Source organism: Ischnura elegans, chromosome 10 (assembly GCF_921293095.1).
Source record: "Ischnura elegans chromosome 10, ioIscEleg1.1, whole genome shotgun sequence".
Classification (NCBI taxonomy): Eukaryota; Metazoa; Arthropoda; class Insecta; order Odonata; family Coenagrionidae; genus Ischnura; species Ischnura elegans.
In genome coordinates this window covers 78,499,448-78,524,044 of record NC_060255.1, presented here as the reverse complement: position 1 = coordinate 78,524,044, position 24,597 = coordinate 78,499,448, and the positions used below count along the sequence as shown (strand labels likewise).

Genomic DNA, 24,597 nt, shown 5'->3' with positions numbered 1-24,597 from the left:
GAAAATCATGGGTTTACATTAGCACATGAGCACAAACAACACAAAAACTGAAAGAATGACTATGCGATTTTTTAATCGTTATCACGAATGCAACACGAATTGGAAATTGAATACGTTTAAGCTCAAAAGGGCATATGAGTTGAGATCATGGAATCTACGGAATGAGGACTTCCTAACCTTTGAATTTTCTTTTGAGTAAAGTTGCGTGAATCACATTCATCACCAATTTTTTTAATGATCAAACACGTTCCGTTGGATAGTTATGGTTGGTTTAGGCTTCGAAAGATCATGAGCACAGAAACTACATTTTTCTGTAAATCGTGCCTTGGTAAGCCAGGTACGTCCAAGGACTTAAAATATTCAGATAGATAGTTGGTGATTTCGTCTTCGTTTGTTACACATTTAAAAGATTCGAATCCATGCAGAGTACGAACTATATGAATTTACCTCGTTTTAGTCATCCACATCTTCGTTCTTGCTCGCTAAATCAACCATCTTTGATTATTTTGGTGATCAATCATATTCTGCAACTCTTTGTTGATGAGCTCACTGAAACTAATTTGCAATCATTCCAAGGAAATGAGTTAAAACTACTCGATTCCTCGACAGGAACACGGACATTACCGTTTGTCAACAATCGCTTGGAGATTTGTTTACAAACACGGTAGTGAAGTGTCAACTCGAGCTGGGCCACGGCTGGGCTTACAATCAGCTCGAATTAAATTTAAAAAATGTAATTTCAATTTAATTAATATTTTGAATATATTTAGTAATTAAAATGTTATATTGTTACTAAATTCAGTTATTAAAGTGGTAAAAACAAAACAAATTATTTAATTTGTAGTTTTGACCGACTTATCAATTGTTGTGTTACTATAACTCCTAAAAGCATGTCCATAGGAAAGAGATGAATTTTTTGTGTGAAATTATCCTTTTTTTAATGGCCTATATGTTAACCCCGCCTGAGACGAATCCAAAGAACCAAATCTCATTGAAATCGGTGCAGCCGTTCTCGAGTTATAAGTGTTCTAACTAACACGATTTTCGACTTTCTTTTATATATATAGATGGTATCAAAAAGACATAGATTATATCCAAAATCATAGAAATTAAATTTGATATGGAATAATTCTTGATTTTAGTTATTTAGAGCTGTATTTACCGTATAAGCTTGTGTAAGAGGCGCACACGTGTAAGAGGCGCACCCCTATTTTGAGCATCGGAGCTATAAAGAAAAAAATTTTACGGCATTTTTTTAATACTATCGCGCGGTGTTGCAGACGTACGCCGGGAATTTCGACAGTTATCGAACTTTCCTCTTTCAATATTAATTGAAAGAGGAAAGGAAAGGAAAATTTCCTCTTTCAATTAATATTGAAAGAGGAAATTTTGATAACTGCAGCGGTAATAGCGGTATAAGAGGGAGTAGAAAGAGTTCCGATCGCCGTTGCTCTGCGATGCTTGTCCTGTTCACGAACAATTTTGTTTAAATGCTCTCGTAGGAGTATTGCAATAGAATTGTAGCCGTGGAAAATTTTAAGGCAAAACACGACAGGCATTTAGCACGAACCTTCCCAAGACCTTGGACGACAATCGGGCAATCTCAGCGCCGTAGGATAATAACCACGTCGTAGATTTAACGGAACCACCCTCGGTCCTCCATCAGCCAATGCCTCTGCCGTTTTTTTTTCCCTTTCCGAGACCCCACAGGAAAACATCAAGTTACAGGGGAACAATGGAAACGTGTTTCATCCCTACCCCGTTTCACCAACTGACCTTGATCGATCTCCCAGTTTCTGGAGGCCAAATGCTAGCTGAGTCATCAACTGAGCCTGAAGATATCTCGATAGCTTTCAATCACCAAAAACGTGCAAATACTCTATTAGAGTATTTGCACGTTTTTGGTGAAGCCTGTTAAAAATATCAGTTTGGTTTAATTAAGCAAAATTCCAACTCCTACAGTCGTACGACCATGGGCGAATTTGTTATTAACAAATAAACATTCCAAAATCAATGTTGCGCTTAAAACACTCCGCCGCCATGCCAGACGGCTTGTGACGTCAATCCCCATACTCAACTGACTGCAGTTCCTCCGATCATCTGCGATTGATGGAAACCTTGTTTATTGTTGTTTACGAACACTGAGGTGAATCTGACGGAATAAACCATCTGTCCTACTATAAATTAGTGGTATATTTCGTACAATAATTCTTTAAGTTCGTAGCCATGAGCGAAGATAGATTAATGGCTTGTGGGACATAATTCCGGAATGAATATTGTTTTGTTCCGATACGTGGGAGCACCCGTGTTTCTACACCGAACAAGATTTTTGTGGATGTTCCCGATAAGCCTGAACTACGACGGAAATGGTTATTGGCAGCCCGGAGGGATCTTAAGTCGATGCCATTATTACACACAAAAGAGTTTATTATTCCATTCAGAAAGGAGAGACTAATGCGTAATACTGAAGCATATGTATGTTTGAGATCCAGTTATTCTTGTATACAAACGGCCGTCAGTGGCGGTTTGCCCATAAGGACTCTCGGACGCCGCCCCTCCCAAATATTTGAAAAAGTAAAAAAAAATAAATATCCATTAATTTATAATTATACATCTGATTAATCAAAGCGTTTTTTCAGTCCCATACATCGAAAGTGTTGGAAAAACACGAAAAGAAATAGCGCGAGAAGTTCGTATTTGTAGCCGTGGGGCGCTGGCCAGAACGTCCCAATCCATCCCCATGCAGTTATATGGAGAGTGGTAGTGGTGGGGGCCGCTGGTGCTATGACGCGTCTAACGTTGTGTCTTATGGAAGTCTTGGGACGTCGTCCGAAAATGCGCAGAGCGACGAGTGAGCTGACATCGCTGCGCAGGCCGGCGGGCGTATAATCTGGCGTCTACTTGGTGCTGCCACAGAAAAGGGGCTTACGGAATCAGAATGGTCACTGTACTGGGTGTAGTTATACGATTTTAATTTTTAATTACTGGTAGGTATTGCTACAGTAAATAAATTATCCCATTATGCTTGCGTTTTTTGGTGTTTGAATTCCGGAACACATAAAATCCAACCAGTTAAAGGCCGTATTGACGAAGGAAAACTATTCTCTAGTATTTGACACAGTTCTGTTATGATTACGAATTTCAAGAACCTTGGGGAAACTAATATTATAATATTTAGGCCTTAACAATGTATTCATATCTTCCCGATGATTAGAAATGCGGTACCTATTTTTCAGATAAATTTATCAAAAGACCTGCAGTATTAGGAAAAATCAGTTAACAATTCCCACTGATTTATAATTTAAGAAATAGTTGCGTGCGTGAAAGGGTGAAGGATTAAATATAATTTAAATCGTTAAGCGCGACTTTAAATAGAGTCATTCAATTAATGTCATGAAGTGCCGCGTACAATGCACCTTTTGTGTGTAGGTTCATCATTTTTCTAGCCGTCCTTGTTGTATTAGTTCATGTTCACCTAATTCCTCAGCGGCAGAGCGGTAGCTGTCTGACGGAAAATGCCCACTTGGGTCTGATTTATGTGGCCTCGAAGAGTTCATATCAGTGCGGAAATCCTTACAGCTCCCATCTGTGGCTCAGTCGAGTCGTCTTCTTTTACGATCTAGAACTTATTTTATATTATATCATGGCAATGATTTCGAAGACACGGTTATTCCAAATGCGACCCGTTGGCGTCTCGTGTGTTTACCACATATGAATCTTAGACTCAAGGAGATGGTCTGTGACGTCCTTTGTTTGCTTGAATGCCTTTGCTGACCTTAAATTCGTCCCTCAGCTGAATCAGCATTAGTGGACCACGACTTCTATCTCCCTTGAGTCGTCCTTATAGTAACGGCAAGACTCTCGGAAAGAACGGAGTGAAATGAGTTCAGACATCATTTTCGAGGAGTTAATTGTGCGTAATTGCCGATTAAGAAGTTTCTTAGTGCTGTGTGTACATTCAAGAAGACAATTTTGAATTAATCAACAGTGCTCGTTTTTTTAAGGGAAATATAGGGAAAAATTGTCCCAATTCTGTGTCCAGGCACCTTGTTCTTTTAGGTCGTATTTTTCGTCGGCCTATTTTGTGTCGTCCCTTGTTTATTTATAGACTAGTGCCCTTGCCATGTGTTTAATCAGAAAGAAATTGTTGTCCAGCGCTGATTTCAACGAACGTGTAATTGATCACTTTGCTGGACAGAATGAAAGAAGGATGGACTTTTGCAATATAACGAAAGGCCTGTGAGTATTTCATATTTTGTTTAAAATGTGTGAGAAATGTTTAATTGTTGATTTTAAATCATACTGTATTCAAGAAGCAACGCGAACACCGCCATCAAAGTTTACATCTGCAATAGCAAAGCGCGCGCATTCTAGTAGTGTTTGTTGCCTATAGTGATGGACTTAGTCGGTCATTCTCGTGATCCCAATCACGGTGACCATTCATTTGAGTGACTCTGTCATGAACGGGAGGTCATGATTGAATGGGTCATGATTGTGGAAAGTGGACGGCAATCACGACCAAGTGGGCAATCACGACCGAGGGGGCAATCACTACCCTGTTGTCAATCATGACCCGCTGATCGCTCTCTACTTCAGGGCAATATCTATGTAGCTTGTTAAACGAGAGATGAGTTGTTATTATTATCATTAATCTATAAAGTTTTTTCATTTGTTAAAACCAGAAACTAGTTAATTTTTATCTTGATTACTTCCAAAACATTTGCAAATACAGAATGTGCCTTAAATGTTGTTTATTACACTCCTTTTATTGTTTTTCAAGATACAGAATCAATGATAATTTCCAATCATTCGAGGGGCATGGGGTTAGTGATCAATATTTTATTATGGAAAGGCAATATAAATAATGGAACTGATTGAAAGGCGTGAGAGATAAATGGGCTCTTTCAAGATTTTCGGCATATTCCTGAGGCCATAGGTACCCTGAAATGTCGATTATAGAAAACTTTCCAATTGTTACGAACATTGCCCCTAAAAGTGATTGCAATACCATGCCATTCATCACCACGAGTGAAAGAGCAGTCAAAAACGGTCAATTCAGGTCGCGAGTGACGATCATCAACCGCGACATCTTCGAAGAATGATAGCGATTGGACTGTGTTTGAGAACGGCCTATTCAATGAACAATCACGAATGACCTAAAGGCTAGCGATTGACGGAGAACGACCACGATCACGAATGACCTGCGTCTAGAACAATCATGAATGACCGACGATCGCGACTGATGGAGAACGTCCACGGTCACGAACGAACGAAGTGAGGAAATGACCCTCTCGGTCATCCAAATGATTCCGTTCACCGATCAATCTCGGAGATGACCCTGGTCACATGATTCGATCGTTCATGACCGACCCATCACTAGTTGCCTAGTGGAAGCCAGTGACACTCTCCTCTCTCCTCAGGTGTTACAAGTGTCATTGCTACCTAAAGCATTGCAAATGTTGAATAGATTTGATAAATAACGCATTATGATTGAAAAACGAACACCATAAGTGTATTGCGGGCATATCCGCACGAAGAATGTAGGCGCTAAAACCTAAAGTTACGTATTTTCGTTTGTATTTGCAAAATATCGCAGCAAATATATTTTTAGTCTTCAAGATCATTGATCAGTATCATCGAGAGTCCGGACTAAGCCGATCCGTATGACCGAGAGTCTACTGAATTTAGTATTTATTAATCAAGCTTTATTAGGAAAACTAGGTATTTTTGTTGAAAAAAACGGAACGTATGGCATCACAGAATTTAATTCCTAGATTGCCGTAAAAACTTAATAAAATATACGAAATATTAAAAAATTATGACCCCCCGGTGGAGTGCGCCCCCCCTAGCATTTGACTCACGAGCCGCCACTGACGGCCGTGTATTCATTGATGATATACATTGCATATTTTTTCACTTCGGATGCTTACTTTCATTATGTATGCTTGATGACTATGGAAAAACATAATTGGTAACGTCAGTATTTTAAGCATTTATACTCGAAAAGCAGATATAAACAACGTTGGAGTGGAAAAGGAAAATTTAAAGAATTTACAATGCAGTAAAGAATCGTAAAGAAAATAACGTTACGGTAAATGTATAAATGGTACAAATTTGATGCATTGCAAATACCTACATGCGAGCAATTAGTAACATATGTTTACCCCTAAAATGTTATAGTTGAGGAAACACAACAACCTGCCTCCCTACATTTAAATTTTCAAATATTGACAGCATAAAAGTGCGGAAACATAGGGAAAAATAGTTTACTAGAGGTGTTAATGAATAAAAAACTATGCAAAATTACCCTTACTTGTACTTATTTATTGCTCATCATATCACAAATAGCACTACCACGCACACATTTCACGAGCTGTCTTTTTAATACTTATAATCAGTATATGCCGAATCAACTGCTTCAATGAAGAACTTGGCTCACAATAAATATAAAACACTATTATGTAACACTAATAAAGCATAATTATCGGTTTTCCAATCACTCTGCACACCACACTAAAAGAATTTGCACTCCTTAAAATTCGTAAGGATTCTTCACATCTCACTTCCCACACATCACTAACAACTTAGAATCAGTTTACGTTATTTCACGTTAACATTGCGAAGACAACTAAATGAATAGTCTGAAACAAATTACCTACTAAACCAGTTATTGTAACATCAAAAAACTTAGAATTTCACTATCACTCCTACCGTAACCAAAATATGACCAAAACAATAACGAACAAAAGCGCAACGAATATGCGTGAAATGTAAACATTGACTAAATCTCAAAATGAATTGGCAATAGGTTAATACGTAATAAAATCAAACAGAACTTAGAAGCGAACAAACGAATGCAAATTAATACGCGTTCGATGTATCCCTAAGGCACAACTAGTCCAAATATGAAACATATCCCCTTCGCAATAGTCAGATACCTTTGATCGAAATGCATACGGTTGGTTGAACCAGCATGGAAGAAATAAATTCCTCGAAGATGTTACATTCACAACTCACTTCACTCTTTACTTCATCGTCTATATGCAATCGAGTTAGAGACTTAATTGTTGGATGAAACGCTTCACGAATCACGAGTCTATTTTCTCCCAACTCGGGAGACAATGAAGTTACAGACCTTACAAAAACGAAGATAGGCCCTAGGTATACACCGATCACGAAGGAGTCAACGTCTGTGAGGTTATTTGAAGAAGCCTTAACGAAACCAGGTTCCATTTTGCAAATTTACTTGCAGAAAAATGAAGAAATATCGCGTAAAATACGTGAAATATAAGTTATTCGTCAATGCTCCCGTCTGCTTGCAACTATAATATGGGAGATGACGTCACGTAACGAATAGCCAATTACAGGTCGTTTTACCCTCCAGAATTTCGATGCTAAAACAAAGGTTATTAAAACTTAAATAATAAATTAATAACAAAACACATGGAATTTTCATTAAACATATGAGAACTTCAAACATGTATGCACTAAATGGAAAGGGTTTCATCAATGCCTTCTTAAGCTTACGAGCCGTGCTGTTAAATTTGGCAACGCCGCAATAGCGGATTAGGTAGTCCTATCCGTTCTACGATGGTCCGATTCTCTTAGCCAAGCATTGCCTACGCAATTAGGAAAGAATGCGCAGAGACGCCAAAAATTACGCTGCTGAACATATTGTCTAGAAAGCATAAATGGTTTAATTCATTACCGATTATTGTGGAGAAAAACTTTCGAAATAATGTATAAATAACATGGGGAAGAGTTTCAGAGTAGGTTCCGTAAGTACTTCGCATTTCGCTTACCTTTGAAGAACTCTGCGGATGCGATCTTAGGGATAATAATAATAATATTTATTGTTCTTGGACAAAATTGTCCGTTAAGAACATAAAAGATATTACAAAATAAACTTTTACAAAATATATGAGATATTTCCGAATGGAATTTAGCACAACTAACACATCAGGGCATAGAAATGAAATCTTGAAGTTAACTTAAACAATCATAGCAAAAAATACCTAAGAATGCACATATACCCATCGCAACATTGGTAGAACATGAAAAACATGAATGGATCGCGGGGAAATGCCTGGATTTGTATGTAATTATTCAGAGGAAATGCACATTTTATCTGAATTATGGAAAGAGTTGTAAAATTATACACACACCAAAGCAACAGGTAATAGGCAAGCTTCTCGGATGCAAGACCTGAAAGACAGTTATGGAAAAGAAAACTAGTACATTTGCAAGAGCTATTTTATTCGTTCAATAAGTTTTGTATACACAAGGATACACAAGTATTGTATTTACAAAGGCGAATAGATCTCTTTCACACACTAACTGGTAAGAGTCTGAATTTTCCTTATTTTGCTCGATCTCTTTTTCTCGAACGCTAATATATATATAACGTGCTAATAAATTTTCAAATTGTGACCATCTAGTTAGCCTCAGATCAGAAGGCATTACCTAGCTTAAATCATGAGAAGGAATTTCAATGCCCCTGAGAGTTACCTTTATAATCAAATTCCTATGCACAAAAACACTGCACACCACCTTTAACTCGTCAAAATGTAAATCGTCAAATTTTCAAAACATAAAAATATACACAATCATTTTCTTTAACTTTCCAATTCCAGAATTGGCTGTCTACATGTTGAGGAAATTCCTTAATAAAATTATTAAAATCCCTAACACCATCACTGTTAAGGAACGTGTTTACCTGCTCGTTATGACGCTCCAACGTTTCTCTACGCCTGCTGTCAGGGTCTTTTCTTTCAGTTGGCTTTCGACTGGTTAAGTACCCAGGTAAATTTCAAAATAAACGAGGCACAGCATTTTCACACAATTTTGGGAAGGATAGTGGAATCTCCTCCACAACACCATTTGCACTTCTACACTTCTGCAACTTAATCACATCACTATCTTCAAAATGCAGGACGCAAACGGCAGAATTCGATGATGGAATCCAGGCCTTTCGTGGAATAGCACGCAGCCATAATTCTCTCCTTTCCGAATCTTTAGGGAATCCAAACGTTGATACCGGAGCATTCCCTTTCAATGTACGTGCTGTCATAATTCGATTTACAGCCTGGTACACAACACCTTCTAGGCATCTAGTCGAAAGAAGATGATAAAATAACGCGTATGCTGAGATTAAGGACGTAACTTATGATTGTAATAAGCAATAAGTAATACCTCGAAAGCGAGTACAAAAAACCTTACCTTACTAACAGATAATCACGATCTTTCCAGCGAAGATACATCTAAGAATCCGTCGTAAACCACCAGCAAATTATCATTATAGCCTATTTTCCGAAAATAGATGAGTTTGAAATACTTTTAGTTAACTTGTGGAGCTACTGCGAATTGAAAATGATCAATTAGTCTCAGAAACGATGCTCTCACAACTGCTCATGCAAACATGTGAGCGATTCACAACGTGGTCCTGAAGTGAGTGCCGGACTACCTCCTGTGTTGCCAAATGTCCAGCATCACGGCTCGTTAGCTTAAGAAGGCATTGGTTTCATGCTTATTCCTCACCCATGCAAACACTCTAATAGAGTATGAGTATGACACGCGCGAGGTTCAAAAAAGAAAGAGATCTAACGAGACGCATATCTGACAGAATTTAAGTTTTTTAAGATCTAATTGTTTGACACAAAGATTTACAGTTACAACAAGGCTACTTATATTCAAAATAGTCCAAACAGGACAATTTAGGAAGAAACAAGCGTAGCATAAGCGCATTCAAACAAGACGAGACGGACTGGAAACTTTATGCAACGCAATCTGCGTATATCACAATGCTGCTCCTTCGCCCCTTCGCTTTGAAGGCAACGTTGTCAAATGCAAGATCGGACGTGTTCTTCTCGTGCTCCTTCGCTCATAGCTTCGTAGCTTGAAATACGGAGGGGAGGGAGCGCGCACCTGCCCCTCCGTATTTCGTCGCTTGCTTCGAAGACGGAGGGATCGCGCTCCTTCCCCTGGACCTCTCCTTCCGCGCTCTTCACTTACAAGCATTTCTGATTTCTTCCATCCACAATTTAGTCCAACTATGAACACACTCGTTCAAATTTTTTAAAGCGCAGGTTTTGATACCAATATAATTTTCAGTTGCAATAATCGTCATATTTGCGTCTGAAGATGATTTTTGGAAAATCAGGCCCTCAGCGTAATGGAAATTACTCGGCAAGACATATTGACTATTGACCAGGTATGTCATTCAAAAATACGCGTTTCTCTAAGTTTGATAAGCGATTACTATATGCAGTATAAATGGCGCGGGATGCCTACTCGTGGCAGTAAATTTAGCGCGCCCTCCGGAGCAAAAAACCCCCGCGCGATCTTTTCCATGTTCACCTCTGGGGTATTGACGTGACGGCGCTATGCTTACAAGAAAAGCAAACAGGAGCATTTTAAAAATACGTCACTAAGGGAGAAAATCCCCTGCCTGCCGCTTGTTTTTGACCTAGGATTACAGATAACTGACTCACACTGAAAACCAAGGCCACTCAGTTCCCCTTAGACTCGCGACCGGTGAAGGGGAGGGGGGAATATAAGAAGTTTGTGTAAGAGGCGCACCCTCATTTTCGGCTGCAACTTTAGGGAAAAAAAGGTGCGCCTCTTACACGAGCTTATACGGTAATTCAATGCAGTATACTATGTAACTTCATAAAAATGACATGAGTACCTATTTAAAATATACATATTTACATATTTTGATTTATCTATGGTGGATGGGAGATGTAAGCATAGTCATGGTGCTATGGCATTTGGTGGGTCAAAATACTGTGTAGAGTTACTAAATAACGACTTTGTTATTGGCTCTCATGTATAAATATAGTGTATGCAGGTGAAATCCATGTTTAACTAATGCAAGCCGAGGAAAGAAATTGTAGCTGATGGTGTTTAAATCTACATTTATTCAATTTTTCCTATTTTGTTGGCAAAAACTTTTTGTCCTTCATGAAGGTCAACATTTCCCTTGAAGTTTGATGAATGTGTAGTATAGATATATGAATTTAAAATGTAACATACAGGTAATTTTCCCATTCTCCATTGAAAAGAGCTTTACCATTCTCTTATCTCACCTAGGACACTTTTTCTTCTTCTGTTGGGCAAAAAGGTTTCAGCAAAGTTCATAATTTTGGTTCCTTGTAATATTGACATGATAAAAACTTTAAAACGAGTTCTCCGTATTTGATTGTGTTTGTTTCTTTGTCCAGCGCTACCTGCAGAAGCTCATCTAGTTCATCACTGCTCAAGGGCTCAACTGTCACTGGTTCCTCTTCCTCTTCTTCTGCTTCTTCTTCCTCTTCCATTATCACAACTTTCTTCTTAGACTTCTCTTCCACAACTTCTTCCTCTGGAGGTGGGGTTTCAGGAAATTTCTCATCGGATATACTTATTTTGAGTTCCATGCTTTTATGCACATTTTCAAGATCCTGTTCTATTTTGTTGATCCCTTCCTCATCTTCTGCAGAAATAGTCAGTATATGCTTGAAAAAATCCTCCTCCAAATAGCCTTTCTTTTTGGGATCAAAGTACTCAAATGCTTGCATCAAGACCTCAGGAGAATCTGGTGGGTACCTGATAAGCGCAATGTGAAAGTGGTTAAAGTGACTACTGTCTGTAAAAAAAACCAAGACACCCTAGTTTGAGGAGCTCTGGCGTGTAAACGAAGCAATCAGTTTCAATGCAACAAGAAGCATTTGAAAGAGAATTTATTTCTACCTTGGATCATATATGTACTTTTTAACCCTTTCCCGCCAGTGTCTACAACTGGAAAACGTTTTCCGTGCTACGAGTAGCATTAGAATATTTTAAACCTCTCCGTATGTAGCTCTTTTATGGGGGTGAGTTACCTGGGTATTTTCATTCCTCAGATTTGGGACCCAGTTGAACAGGGCACCTGTCCCTAACCCCAGCCACTGGACTACACCCTCTACCCCTATCATTGCATGAATCCACGCTCAACTTTTTGTGTTACCAGTGTTTTTTTATCAACCAAAAATTGCATTTTATTTTCAATGGTTTACTCTTCTAAAAGAATTACTGATATTTTTTTAAGCATTGTGGAATTTTAAACAGATTTCTAGTGTTAATAACAACAAAGTTAGTAAATAAAAAGTGATAAGGCTCTTGGTCTGGAAGTCCATTATTTTTAACTCTAAAATATTGTTTAAAAATTGCTTAAGCACAGAACAAAACAAAGAATTCATTTCAAAGTATAAAGAAATTGTACTATGCAGCAAAATATATCATTGAAAAAACTATTCACAATATAACCAATTTGCAATGGATTTCTGTGGTGAGGATTATCATAAATGAGTGGAAGGGTCGGGCTTTATTGCATGGGGAGTGGCCCATAGGACTTGCTAAGCTGGGTCCCAGGCCGAGCCTAAATGCATCAGGCGATTGCTACCTTAGTGGTCACTTCCCTTCCCGTCAGCCAGAGCCAATATCCGCTCCTTTGCGTTGAAAAATCCGTGACTGCTATACCAGACATCAGGTGTTATGCGTTTGAAAATTTCCGTTGGCTCCACTCGACATCCAACGTGAAAGGGTTAAAATCTTTGGCTTGGGCTTTCTGAGCCACTGTGTAGACCACTATGCTATCCAGGTTCCTAATCTCCCTTGGCAATTTTACTGAGGCACATGCTACTAAATGTTTGGCCCTCGCGATTCATCAAGGATAGCAACGGGAGGGAGAAGTGAGGGAGGTTAAAGTCCTTTCGCCCTTGTGTTGCCATCCTTGATGGTCTGCTAGGGCCTAACATCTAGTACCATGAGCCTCGGTAAAATTGATACGAGAGATTAGGAACATGAATAGCATAGTGGTCTGTGCAGTGGCCCCGAAAGCCAAAGGTCCGTGGTTCGATTCCGGATCCAGGGAAATTATTTCTCATGGCAACTCATGTATATTTCACCACTGTTCATGCAGCAGGCTTAGAAATATAATACCATATTTACCCGTAGAGCTGTGTAGTGTGGCCAACGAGTGAAAAGCTTGCTATCAGGGGTGTGACGCACGGCTGTAGCTTGCTGAAAAGTATTGTATTCATGGAAAACTCTTGAGCAGACATAAAAATGGAGTGAGTTTTGGTGCTAAAGATCTGTAAACTTGTAAGTTACCTCTAAAAATGATGTTATTTCAAAGAATTGGGAAAATTAAATGTCATTGCATTTATGCTCTTTGAGCGACCTCTAAAATGGATATTCTGCACCCCGTGGCTCGATTGTTTAACATAACATTCAAAATGGATATTCTGCACCCCATAGCATATTTAAGCAATAGCTATAAAAAATCTGATAAAAAATAAGCAAAACCCTTTTTTCCGGAAATGCCGGTGAAAAAATGGGAGTGTGCGGCTTACATGAATCCTCTAAATTTTTAATCTAAGCCATGTTCCATTTTCCCTCAAATTCTTATCGTTTATTTCTCCAGAGTTTAGCATTAAAACTAGGAAACCTTCACAGGAGTTACATTTCTATCATTATTTAACCTTAATAATCATGGAAACGTATATTTATCAACGATTTAGCAACGAATCACAAGTTTCTATATTAGACTGCACCCAGGGGCGGATCCAGGATTTCTCTCTGGGGGCACAAGCAAGGCCATATCCAGGATTTTGTTCTGGGGGGGGGAAGGATACCTCGTAATGCAAAATGAATGCAATGAAAATGGGACTGTATGAAAAATCTTGTATATTATTTAAGAGTCTAGGGGGGGCATGTGCCCCCCATGCTCCCCCCTAGCTCTGCCTATGACCGCACCCAAAAAGCATTAGTAGTTTTTTTTCCTCACGAGCTGGGCCAAAAATGGGGGTGTGTGGGACCCACGAGGGCACAGCTCACATAAGTAAATACGACACTTACCTCTTTTTTTTCCCCAAAAAAATCAGAACAATTTATTTCTTGCCCACTGTCCATGAACGCACAATTTTTTTCCATATTATCTGATTATTTTGTAAATGATTTTGATATTAGTGCCTTATTAAGCCATTTCACTAAATCATTATTCGCTAATTTTAAGACGATTATTTGCTTTTCTTATGAATGTCAGTTTATGCATTTATGTGTTGTTGAAAATAGCTGGAGTGTTTGTGAGTTTCATCCATGTTCATGGGTTGAGAAACAAGACTCCCTACCACCCCCTGCCACATCCCTTTTTACTCTCAATGCACCCTGGCCTTTTGGTAAAGCTAGGGAATACGAGAAATGATACAGGGTCTATCCCTTTTTGTGTGGCCATTTTCACTGTCTAAGGTGATGCGGGTTTGCCCTGTGGATCTCATTCAAGGGAGATTCACAAGTATTTTAATTGCATATGTTTTCCCTTTCCAAAACTAATGCTGGCAGGGTAGGAACATTATAGCACATGATACTGATATAAGCCTTACTTTTTTTCTTCCATCATCTTCAGGATCACCGGTAAGAATTTATCAAATTTGATATAATTTTCAAAGTCTGGGTCTTCAGTTTGGGCCACGATGTCCTTCATTTCCCTATCAGTTGGGTAGAGTCCTGAGGTGAATGGCATGTAATATTCGGTTAGTCTTGAGTTAATGAGTTAATGATAAGAAATTTAGACTGCTACAGTAAAACCTCTTTACATTGTAATGGAGGGGACTAAAATTTGGGCAATTTGATGTATGGTGGTTCACTATAGAGAGGTTTTAGTTATAAGCACCATTTTTTCACATCCTTCGGAAATTAAAGGCACTATTGTCTTTTAAACCATTATATTTATGTGTTGAAACAAACATGCATGCATTAGTGAGCATATATTTATTATTTAATTATGACAAAAAACGAGCAGTATCTTGTGATTTTTACCATGATTTGAGAGAAAATGATGTGATCTCTCTTAATGCAACAGTAACATAAAATGATTAGGATAGTTGGATACCTTTTTTCTTATTAACTGTTAGGCTGGTATGCTCTCATATGGAACAAAATGGCCATAACTAATGATTAACGTGAAAGTTACAGCAAATTAAAGGCGTATAAGAAAAAAATAAGCTTGAAAAATTTATCGCTGAAAATGTCATTCCATGTACGTAATCACGGCTGCATTAATGGTCTCTAGTTGTCTCTGTACAATTTGCAGAGGTAGTTAGGGCGTCTCGGGGGTTTCTCCTTGGTATGATAAGAGGAGGTTTCAAGAGATAAAGAGGTTCACCACATAGAGGTTTGCCTATAAATTTACATGTAAATCTGACGGGACTGTAGGGGTAGTATGAAGTAAGGAGGTTCACTACAAAGAGGTTTTACTGTATATTCATGAATGTGGGTTCATATAATGGTCCTTAATCCTATCTAATTAATTAAATCATTTATTTGCTCTCCCCTTGAAATCTCATATCTATGCGATTTATAATATTTCTACCAACCTAATACACGGACAACAATTGGGATATCTTCTACTTCCACTCGTTTCCTGTTACCAGAATCAAATACACTGAATGCTGTAGTCACTCTTGGTGTATTCTCTGTAGCAAAGGGTGATGCTGTAATGTAATCATCAATCCATTTAGAATATTTTGCTTAGTTATTTTGTCTTATAAACTGGTTCAATAGCATATGCAATGGGAGGGCCCAGAAGGGTGGTGGAAATAAAAAATATGAAGCGAAAATAAAGCAGTTCAGTATTAATTTTTTTGGAATCAAAGTATCAAAATTTCCTTGGGGAAATAAAGCCAGTACATATTTGTAATCTTGATTATTATTATTTTGTGGCTGTGACCAGGTTATTTTTAATTTTTGTACTTTTGGAATTTTCACCCTATCCTCTGTATTATTTCCACTGTATAGACACCTTTTTCTCAACTTATACGCAACCAAAGTCTACAAATGAGGTACCAAAATGCACAGAATTTATCAGAGAACATGCGACGGCATATCTTACTTCCTAAATATTGCTATTGTTTCCTAAAATTGATTTTTAAAAATAAAAATAAAAAATCTATTAAAAAAAATAATCAATTCCAGCAAGATTGTCCTCATCCCAAGAATACAGTTAATGCCGTCGCATCCCACAATGCCTTTTAATTTGACTCGCAGACAATTTCCCATTAAGGTTTCCTATGCAATAACTATTAACAAGGCTCAGGGTCAGACTTAACAAAGAGCTGGCTTATTCCTGCCTGACCCTGTATTCTCTCATGGCAAACTTTATGTAGCATTCTCTAGGGTAAGATCTTTTCAAAATATTTTTGTAAATATTAAGGAAAACGCTAAACAAGTATTAACAGAGGATAGTGTAATTACTTCCAATGTTGTGTTTAAAGAGGTCCTTTGACCTCAATTTGCACATGAACATTCCAATTAAATTTGTACATAAGGCCCTGCCTTTTTTTTCTACATTTTAAAATTAGAAACATGCCTATCCCTCTGTGGACCTGCATTGAAAAGAGTGGGGGAAGCCCGCTGGGAGCGGGTGCGTCAGGCTTGTAATTACATATATGTTGTGTGTAAAATTAAACACAATCATTAAGTAAATAAATAAATAAAAAGCAGTGGCCGATCCATTTGTATTTTCACTGGGCCTGAGGTATCTCACCCACAACTGTGTTACATTATTTTATTTTCTCGTTCATTACTCATATAATTGACTTTTAATGGAGATCATGGTAGCCTATTGGGTTGAGCATTTGACTGCTGATCATTGCATCCCAGATTCAAATCCTGGGTGCGGCCTTTGGACACCACCAGACAGAACTCAAAGTGTGAGGCAGCCCTGGGAAAGAATCTGGCCTTCCTACCCCTAATAGGTGAATTTCACACACCTTTGGCTTAGTTCCAGTTGAGCTCTCTCCTCTCCAATCAACTCTATCCTTTGTGTTTAGCCACCGAGTGAGTGTCTTTTAATCTTTTAGCTGTGGCAACTATATTAAAGTTTTCCCATCTGTGTCCAAAATACTTAATAGACAAATCCCTCTGTAGTGCAGTTAGGAGATTTTTGTAATCCTCTACCGACCCTATTTTTGAGATCCATTGGAAGAGCCCTGTTCATATGGTGAAGGACTAGTGGATATTAAAATATCATACGTTTCATTTTCAGCAGCATTATATCTATAAACGACATTATATTAGATTTTTTCCTACTTCCATTTTCCATTACCCTTGATACCAAGAAAAATTGCCTTCAATAGCATTCTCACCTAATCTCATTACTGGGTGTTACAGTTACTGGTTATCCACAACAGTTCCTTCTGTGGGCAGATCCAATGCGTATGGTATTTACCATCAAAATCCTTGCACAACTGCAGATATTTCATTTTTTTGCTTGGTACAATCAGAATTTTATTTATGGGTAATTTGAAGTGAATTCATACTGGTGAAATTATGAGGATGTCTTACTTTAACCTCGTTGCTGGATTTTGCTGGCTGCTGTTACTTACTGGTGACTTGCAGAACTTTGCAATAAAGACAGTAACCATTTCTATTTTTCAAGGCTGTAGCCAGAAAAATATTTAGGAAGTGGGTACATTTGGAGGGATTATTATTCTGTACCTCCCAAACAAGAGGAGAATTACATTGCTATGATAAGGTTAGCGAATAGGAGAGCAGAATAGAGTTACCAAACCATTCCTAGGATTATTGACTGATGATGACCTCCCAAACATTTAAGGGAGTTTATTAGGCACTATAACCAAACTCGCCTACATTGTTAAACATTCTTGTTAAATTTACGAATCTCTGTAATGCTGTACAAAATCTCTCAGTGATTCAACCAGGTTGTTTTGGTTACGTTAGGGTAGAGCTTCCCCTAGACTAAGCCTGGACAGTCATGTGAACTTTATCAGGTTAGCATGGCCAGTTCCTCTCCCTGGGCCTCCTCTGAAGGCTTCAGTTAGGATCGGAACCGAGTCCCATAAATCAGTAGTCAAGTGCTCTACCCACTGGGCCACCAGTACAAAAAAAATTCATTTATTATTTTGAAGAATTTTAGTGTTTTCAATTGGTTGTTCATTAGAGAATTATTGCTGCCTATCGTATCCAAAGAATAATCATATCCATATCCGTATCATATTCAGAAAACCATCAGCTGTTCTGAAACTCTTGCAGAATAAAGCACAGTCATTTTCTCAGTTAACATTTCCAATTCTTGTGAAGGGTTGATGTATGACTGAGATTGGGGAGTGGTCTACTTACTGAATACATAATGTGCACTTCTGAATGATATTCATGAGTGGTTAAAGTAAGCCAATTGTTTTGATAAATTTCATTATCAGCTCATGATATCAGTTAGATGAAGGTAATTTTGTTTGTATTCCCTAACCTCTGTATCATTTCAATGTAAGAATGATTTTGATGAAAAAACTATTATTTGACTAGATTTTTTTCGACAAGTGTCGTGGCAAGATACTTTTGTAACTTAACATCGGATTCACCATTGAAGTTGCATTTTTTAAATCCTTAATGGTATGCAACTTCAACTCATTAGTGAAACGCATTGCGGTACATAGTGTGGAACCAAACGAATAGCGAACTTTAGAAGCTATTATCAGAATGAGTCCTTCATTTTTGCAACCGTGGATGCTACTACGAAAAAATATCTGCGAGTGCGGGCGTTTTACTTATAAACTATGTATCTCCTATCGATATACTTTTTACAGCCTTCATTCTTTTCTCAGTAATAATATTGAACTTCTCAAATAGGCTTTACAATTTGGAATTTTGGCTAGGTTTCATATATTTCTCGTGAAAAAATTATAAATATCATTTACATTGGAAGAACGGAAATTTTTTGCCGGTCCGACCAAATTTGATGCTGCAGCAGAGGGATGAAACATAGTAATAGGGTAGTTTCCTTCATCAAAGAAAACGAAAGGCATTGATTGCGACTCGTTACCCACCATTAAAGTATTCATAATATACAAATTATTTGGTTTTAGAAATCCCCGTTCAGACGAATTTTAATGGTCAATTTTAACCTCATTTGAAAAAAGCCAGATTGGCGCCCATGCGATGCCACTCCACGTGACGTCACAGGGGCCCAGATGCTATACGAGCAGATACGAGTTTTTACATCGTCTGAGATTACCAATGAGGCACAGAGCTCAGGGAAACATTTCTTAAGAATCACCTATTAAAATTGCCTATGGTCGGAAAGTTTCCTTCGTTTGATAGGATATTAATAATACTTATTTAAGCCAAGCGCTACCTGCTAGCAGGGTACTCTACGCTACCGCCATGCTCGGTAGCAAGCAGCCTGCATCATAGCGGCGTTTATAGCCTCGCACCTAGGTGGCCTCACACAGCATCAGGCAGACGTCACACGGGCTTTTCCCAGCATTCATACTTAACCGTCGCGTTTTCGCGCGCTTGAAAATTTTCACTTTTCATCAAATCGTGAAAAATAGATATTGTCATTTAAAAATTTAAAAGCGTGAAATACGTACTCCAGGAGTAATAATCTTTCGATTTAGGCAATTAAAAAAATGGGAAACCACCCTATTCAAACTTCATAACTTCAGATGACAATATACATGACTAAAATGAATTCTGCTATAGGATATTGCACATATTAGTTCCCGTATGAATCAAACAATGTAGTAGCAGTAATTTTGAAATTCTCAAAAATACTTAGAAATTGAACTATTGGCTAGGTTTTGAGGTAGTTCACTCCACTGCCCGAATGTAGGCTAAGGGTTTGCACAATACCCAATTTGTGAATACTCAAATCACCGCAGGTCCCATAGGTTGTATGCGGCAGCAAGCTATATCCAATATAATGTTAGCAGTCGATAAAAAAACGAGAATTAATTCTTATCCATGCTATCATGTAATTTTGAAATTCCTTCTAGCTACGATTTGATTGCATTTCAGAAAAATTAATGAAGCAGTTTTCTACTACAGATGGAGATCGAGGAAATTGTTACTGGCACTAACATTAAAACTAGTTCAAACGCGCAAGGGTTGTGTGTGAAAAATGTTTTTCGTGTCATACCTCAGCTTCGTGGAACCTTAAAAAGGAAACTACTGCATGATAACGTTAATTTCATTTACGAAATTATCACCTACCTAAGAATGTAGTCACTGGGTCCACAGAATCACCTTTAGAACGTTTAGATAAAAGGGGATTATTAGATCGAGACTCCGTCCTTTTATCAGCCATTTTTTCTGAGACGCTGTGGTTGAAAAAATCGTGTGTTATTGGACACCGAGTATTACAGATACTGCATTCAGATCGTTATTGAAGCTCTCTCATTGTGTGCCGATGAGGTCCTATTACAGGAGAGTGCGGAGAAAATACCAGCGGTTGGTAACTATGCACCGTTTGTTTATTACTTTTATTTAGTAGCAGGACGACCATAAATCCCCATCTCCATAACATCTCTCCCATGTGGCCATACATTTGAGAAACGGGGAGATAGACAAATCGCATTTCGCGAAACACCTATGGGTGACCTCAGGAGCGATTTTGTTCCGGAAATTCTCCACCTTGAGAAAAAGGGAAGAAGGATGGACTGCTTGAAGGAGTTGGAGATTAGGAAGCACATCAGGAATGGAATTTTAGCAAATGAGAATATTTTTGTCAACTATTCCCCACTCTTGGAAATTCCCCTGAAGTTGAGTAACGCTCCAACCCCAACGAAACCCTCCCCTGCCAACGCGTAACAGCAACCAAATAAACAACAACAAAATAACTATTAAAATAACGATTTCTGTACCTGATGATGTCGCCTCTGCGATGAAACCGGTCGTCTTGAATAAATCGTGTGAAAAAGTACCATGACTTTTTATTGTTCAGAATGGATTTTCACAAAGTTAAGCCTGAAACAATCGAGTTTATCAATGTTGACGACTACATGACGAAAGAACAACCCTGCTCTACTTCGAATCCTATCATACATGATGTTTTATTCTGTTTTTTTAATTTTTTTTTTAATTTCCGATTTTGTGAGGTTTACCTCTATATTTGCGTAAGGCTCATGCTTAATTGGTGGCCTGGGTTGGTGGGTGGCCCCTGGGTCTTCTCTTTGATCCCGCTGTGATTAGTATTTAAGCTCATGTTAATTGATAATTTGGATATGTCCTATCATTATAGATTTCTTCTTCAGTTAGCAGCCGTAGGGCTTGTTAGTGGCAACTCGCCATTCTTCTTCAGCTGGCAATATGAAGCTGTGTTCATATCTCTCATAATCACCTTGATTTATGCAAATTGTGGTTTTCCTCTTGTGTTCCCTCCTTCTATCCCTTCAATGCCTCCTGCTAGTAGGCCTTTATGCCTGAGAGAATGCCGTATCAAAATTGCCATATCAAAATTCTTTTTCTTAGGCGATTTGTAAAGCTCCTATCTCCAGCTCTTCTGAACACTTCCTCATATGTTACATAATCTACCCAACTGATCTCAAGCATTCTCCTCCAGCAAAAAGCCATCATTTTTTTCCTCTTCCACCTTTCCGATTGTCCATGTTTCACTTCTATATAAAGCCACGCTCCAGACATATGTCTAAAAAAAGTCTTTTCCTTATGTTTAAGTTTATAGTTCAGAGATTTTTCTTTTCGTAAAAGGCAGTCTATCCCTGATTAATTCTGCTACGTATTTTTCCTTTAATTTTTCCGTAGTACATTATCAGACTTCTGATAGGACCGGGAAGTATGATAAATAGCCCAAAAAGTCACTTAAATCATAACAATCAAATGATGAACGCTGCATTAATATTGCCGAGAGAGTGGTTTGGGCTCACTGTGGGCTGGAATCGAAAAAAGCTGGTCAAAAATTATGTCTTCATATGTATTGCGTCAGAAACAACATAGGAAACTGCTGCATAAAGAAAATTAAATGTTGCTCACCGAGATTTTTCCTTAAATTCGGAGTGGTGCTCTTTGCAAATGTGATATTGTGTTGCCAAAATGTATCTTGCGCTCACTGTGGCGGATACAGAAAAAAACTGGCTTTACTTTTATCGATATGAAAACATAATCAAGTCAGATGCAAAGTTTAAGATAGTTTTAATTAAAAATATTATACTAATGTACAAAACAATTCCATCTTATGATATAAAAAAATTTTCAATTGTGGTTCTGCAATGTTCGGTAATGCGGGCGGCCCTGCAAGGGGGAGGGGGAGAGCGCGCGTATCTGCCACTGTTCGCATAGCACTTTTGTCTTCATCTTGAAATCCAGTTTACTAAAACTTAGGATTTTTAAAAATAAAATGCATCATCATGTCATACTTTACTAGGAAGACATGCACTATGGCGATTTTTTAATATGATTCATATAAAATGAATGTTAAACATCTCGTCGGATCAATATTGTTTTTAAGGTGTATGTATATATTGACTGAGAATAGTATCTAATTTATAAGGTTAAGGTAAAAGAGAAAAGGTCAAAAATGAGTTTCCTATTTAGTGCTTTTATTTACATTTCTTATTAAATGAAGTTCGCATGAAATATCATAATGTACAAAAGTAATCACAGACAGGTTTTCTTTGATGTTAATGATAGCTTTACGATGATGAGACAGTCGTCATGACAATTGTGAGCAACAGCAATGATGAGATGGCCGATGCGGTGCTCGCCGAGGATGTATGGTCCGCAGTCAGTTCAACTAGAAATCAGAATGAAATCGACAAATTTTTGAACATTAAGAACAACATATACCCTTCAAAGGTACTAGTGTTTAGTAGGTGAACATTGATTTCTAGTTGTGTAGGCTTTGGAAAAAAATAACAGCCAAAAAATTCTTCAAATTTGTCGTTTAGGAATCTGAAAATTTATGGTATGTATCAGGTGATCTGGTTCTCCAGGGGGTTTGATCTGTGTGAAGGAATAGTTGTCAACAAGATTAAATAATAAACGTTTTAAATTTTTCCTGGTGAATACTTCTGACGAATATATCTCGAGTTTTCAGCCACGTTAATGCTTTTATACAAGCATTAACGTGGCTGAAAACCCGAGAGATATTCGTCAGAAGATTAAATAAGATTTAACGAATTTCATGATTATAAAACACAATTCGTTAGTTTAAAAAATCCGAAGATTCTAGCGAGATGGTGTGGAATTTGTTCATAACAGTAGCAATTTTCCGAAATAAATAATCTTTGGCATCCTTCATATCTGGAATCCTTTTTGGAAGAATATCAAGATGCAATTGTTGTGGTGTACCTTGTTATTAAAAAATTTTCCGTTCAAAATTCTCATCATATCACAAAGAATGCTCAAGGTAAAATCATCACTGATTGATTTTAATAATGAATAATACCTCCATTGGATTTGAATTAAAAACACTTTAAATTCTAAGTTAGCACTACAGCTACTGCAGCTACGCTAATGAATCTACGTGTTCTAATTTTAAGTCTACAGAAATGCAAAGCTTATTTCGGGCGCTTGCTAACGAGCATTCACACTGAAGCAGTGGAAAAAGCTAAAAAAATGATAAGATATGTGAGTAGTTTGGCTTCACTAGATTGCCCTCTACTTCTCTCGGAGTAAGGGGCGAGAATGGCTTAAGTGGTATCATAGAGTAAGTATATACTTACTCTATGGTGGTATTGAAAGTTTCGGTAGCGTGGCATATATTTTTCTAGTTTTTAAAATAATTTTTGCATATAAACAGATTTCTCAGCTGACGGTGATAAAATATGTGCAAAAACAAAGGTTTCAGGGGTTATTTCCTAAAGTCGTAGCATAAAAAAAAGAATGACTGCAATTTTGTAAATTTTAATAAAGTATTGATTTCGTGGAAAAATTCAGTCATTCGTTCAATTAAATCTAAGGTTTGATGACACTCTTGAGACCTGTGCATAATAGGGTATTATTTCTCATTTACTGTGCCGAATTCGAACTTCATATTCAGTAATGTAGTGCGATAAACTTAAAAGGAATTTTATGAAGCAAGATGTACGTAAGAAACGAAAATGTAAAAAAAGTATAAATTACACAAAGTTTCAGTAAGATTTCTGAAACTTAACTATGAGAAAATCGAAACTCATAGTAAGATCAATCGGAACCGAAAATTGAAAATTTATGTCTGAATACGGGTAAAGTTGGGTGAAAGTTTTAGTACTTAAGCTGAGCATAGTTTGAACACATTGTGTGTGAACATATATTTTTGAGATATCCAAAATGCTCAGGAGGAAGTATGAATAAGGTCGTTACGAATCAGTATTGTTGAATTTAGTGAAGAGTTCTCGAGATCGCCACTGGGTCAGGAACTGCATAACTGCCGACGTTTCGATTCCCGACTCGGCCATTGTCCTCAGGGCTGTTAGTTTCGAGTGGGAATTTAACTTGCTTATGTACACACACAGTCACTGATGCTTAACTTGCTTATATGCAGTGACTGTATATAAGCAAGTTAAATTCTCACTCGACACTCACAGCCCTGAGGACGATGACCGAGTAGGGCATCGAAACGTCGGCAGTTACGCAGTTCCTGACCCGGTGGCTATCCCGAGAAATCTTCACTAACAATAAGTCTATTCGCCGGAAAATCACGAAATATTTCATGAGTATTGTTGAAAATTTACTTCTCATATCAATAGCTTTGTAATCATTGATTGAATTATACTTTGGAACATTGCAATCGTCTTTACCGCTGTGAAATCAGTTTGTTTTCGTCTAAAAAAGGAAGATTTT

At 37.8% G+C, this 24,597-nt stretch overlaps 2 protein-coding genes across 3 annotated transcripts in view; both read right to left on the bottom strand.

Annotated features, from left to right (window-relative positions):
* Positions 1-10,645: 10,645 nt before the first annotated feature.
* On the bottom strand, positions 10,646-20,272 carry LOC124166715. The gene is made up of 4 exons (XM_046544370.1): positions 20,032-20,272; positions 15,396-15,512; positions 14,403-14,526; positions 10,646-11,586 (listed from the first exon to the last, which is right to left on the bottom strand). Exons 1-4 carry the CDS (start codon positions 20,123-20,125, stop codon positions 11,136-11,138), a joined length of 786 nt encoding a protein of 261 aa, XP_046400326.1. The 5' UTR covers positions 20,126-20,272; the 3' UTR covers positions 10,646-11,135.
* Positions 20,273-22,352: 2,080 nt separating this feature from the next.
* LOC124166909 (protein amalgam-like) overlaps positions 22,353-24,597 on the bottom strand; it is a 69,473-nt gene continuing 67,228 nt past the window's right edge. For both annotated transcript variants that reach the window (XM_046544618.1, XM_046544620.1), the window contains one exon: positions 22,353-22,567. In XM_046544618.1, coding sequence (XP_046400574.1) covers positions 22,467-22,567 — 101 coding nt within the window. In that variant the 3' untranslated portion in view covers positions 22,353-22,466. The remainder of the gene's footprint in view (positions 22,568-24,597) is intronic.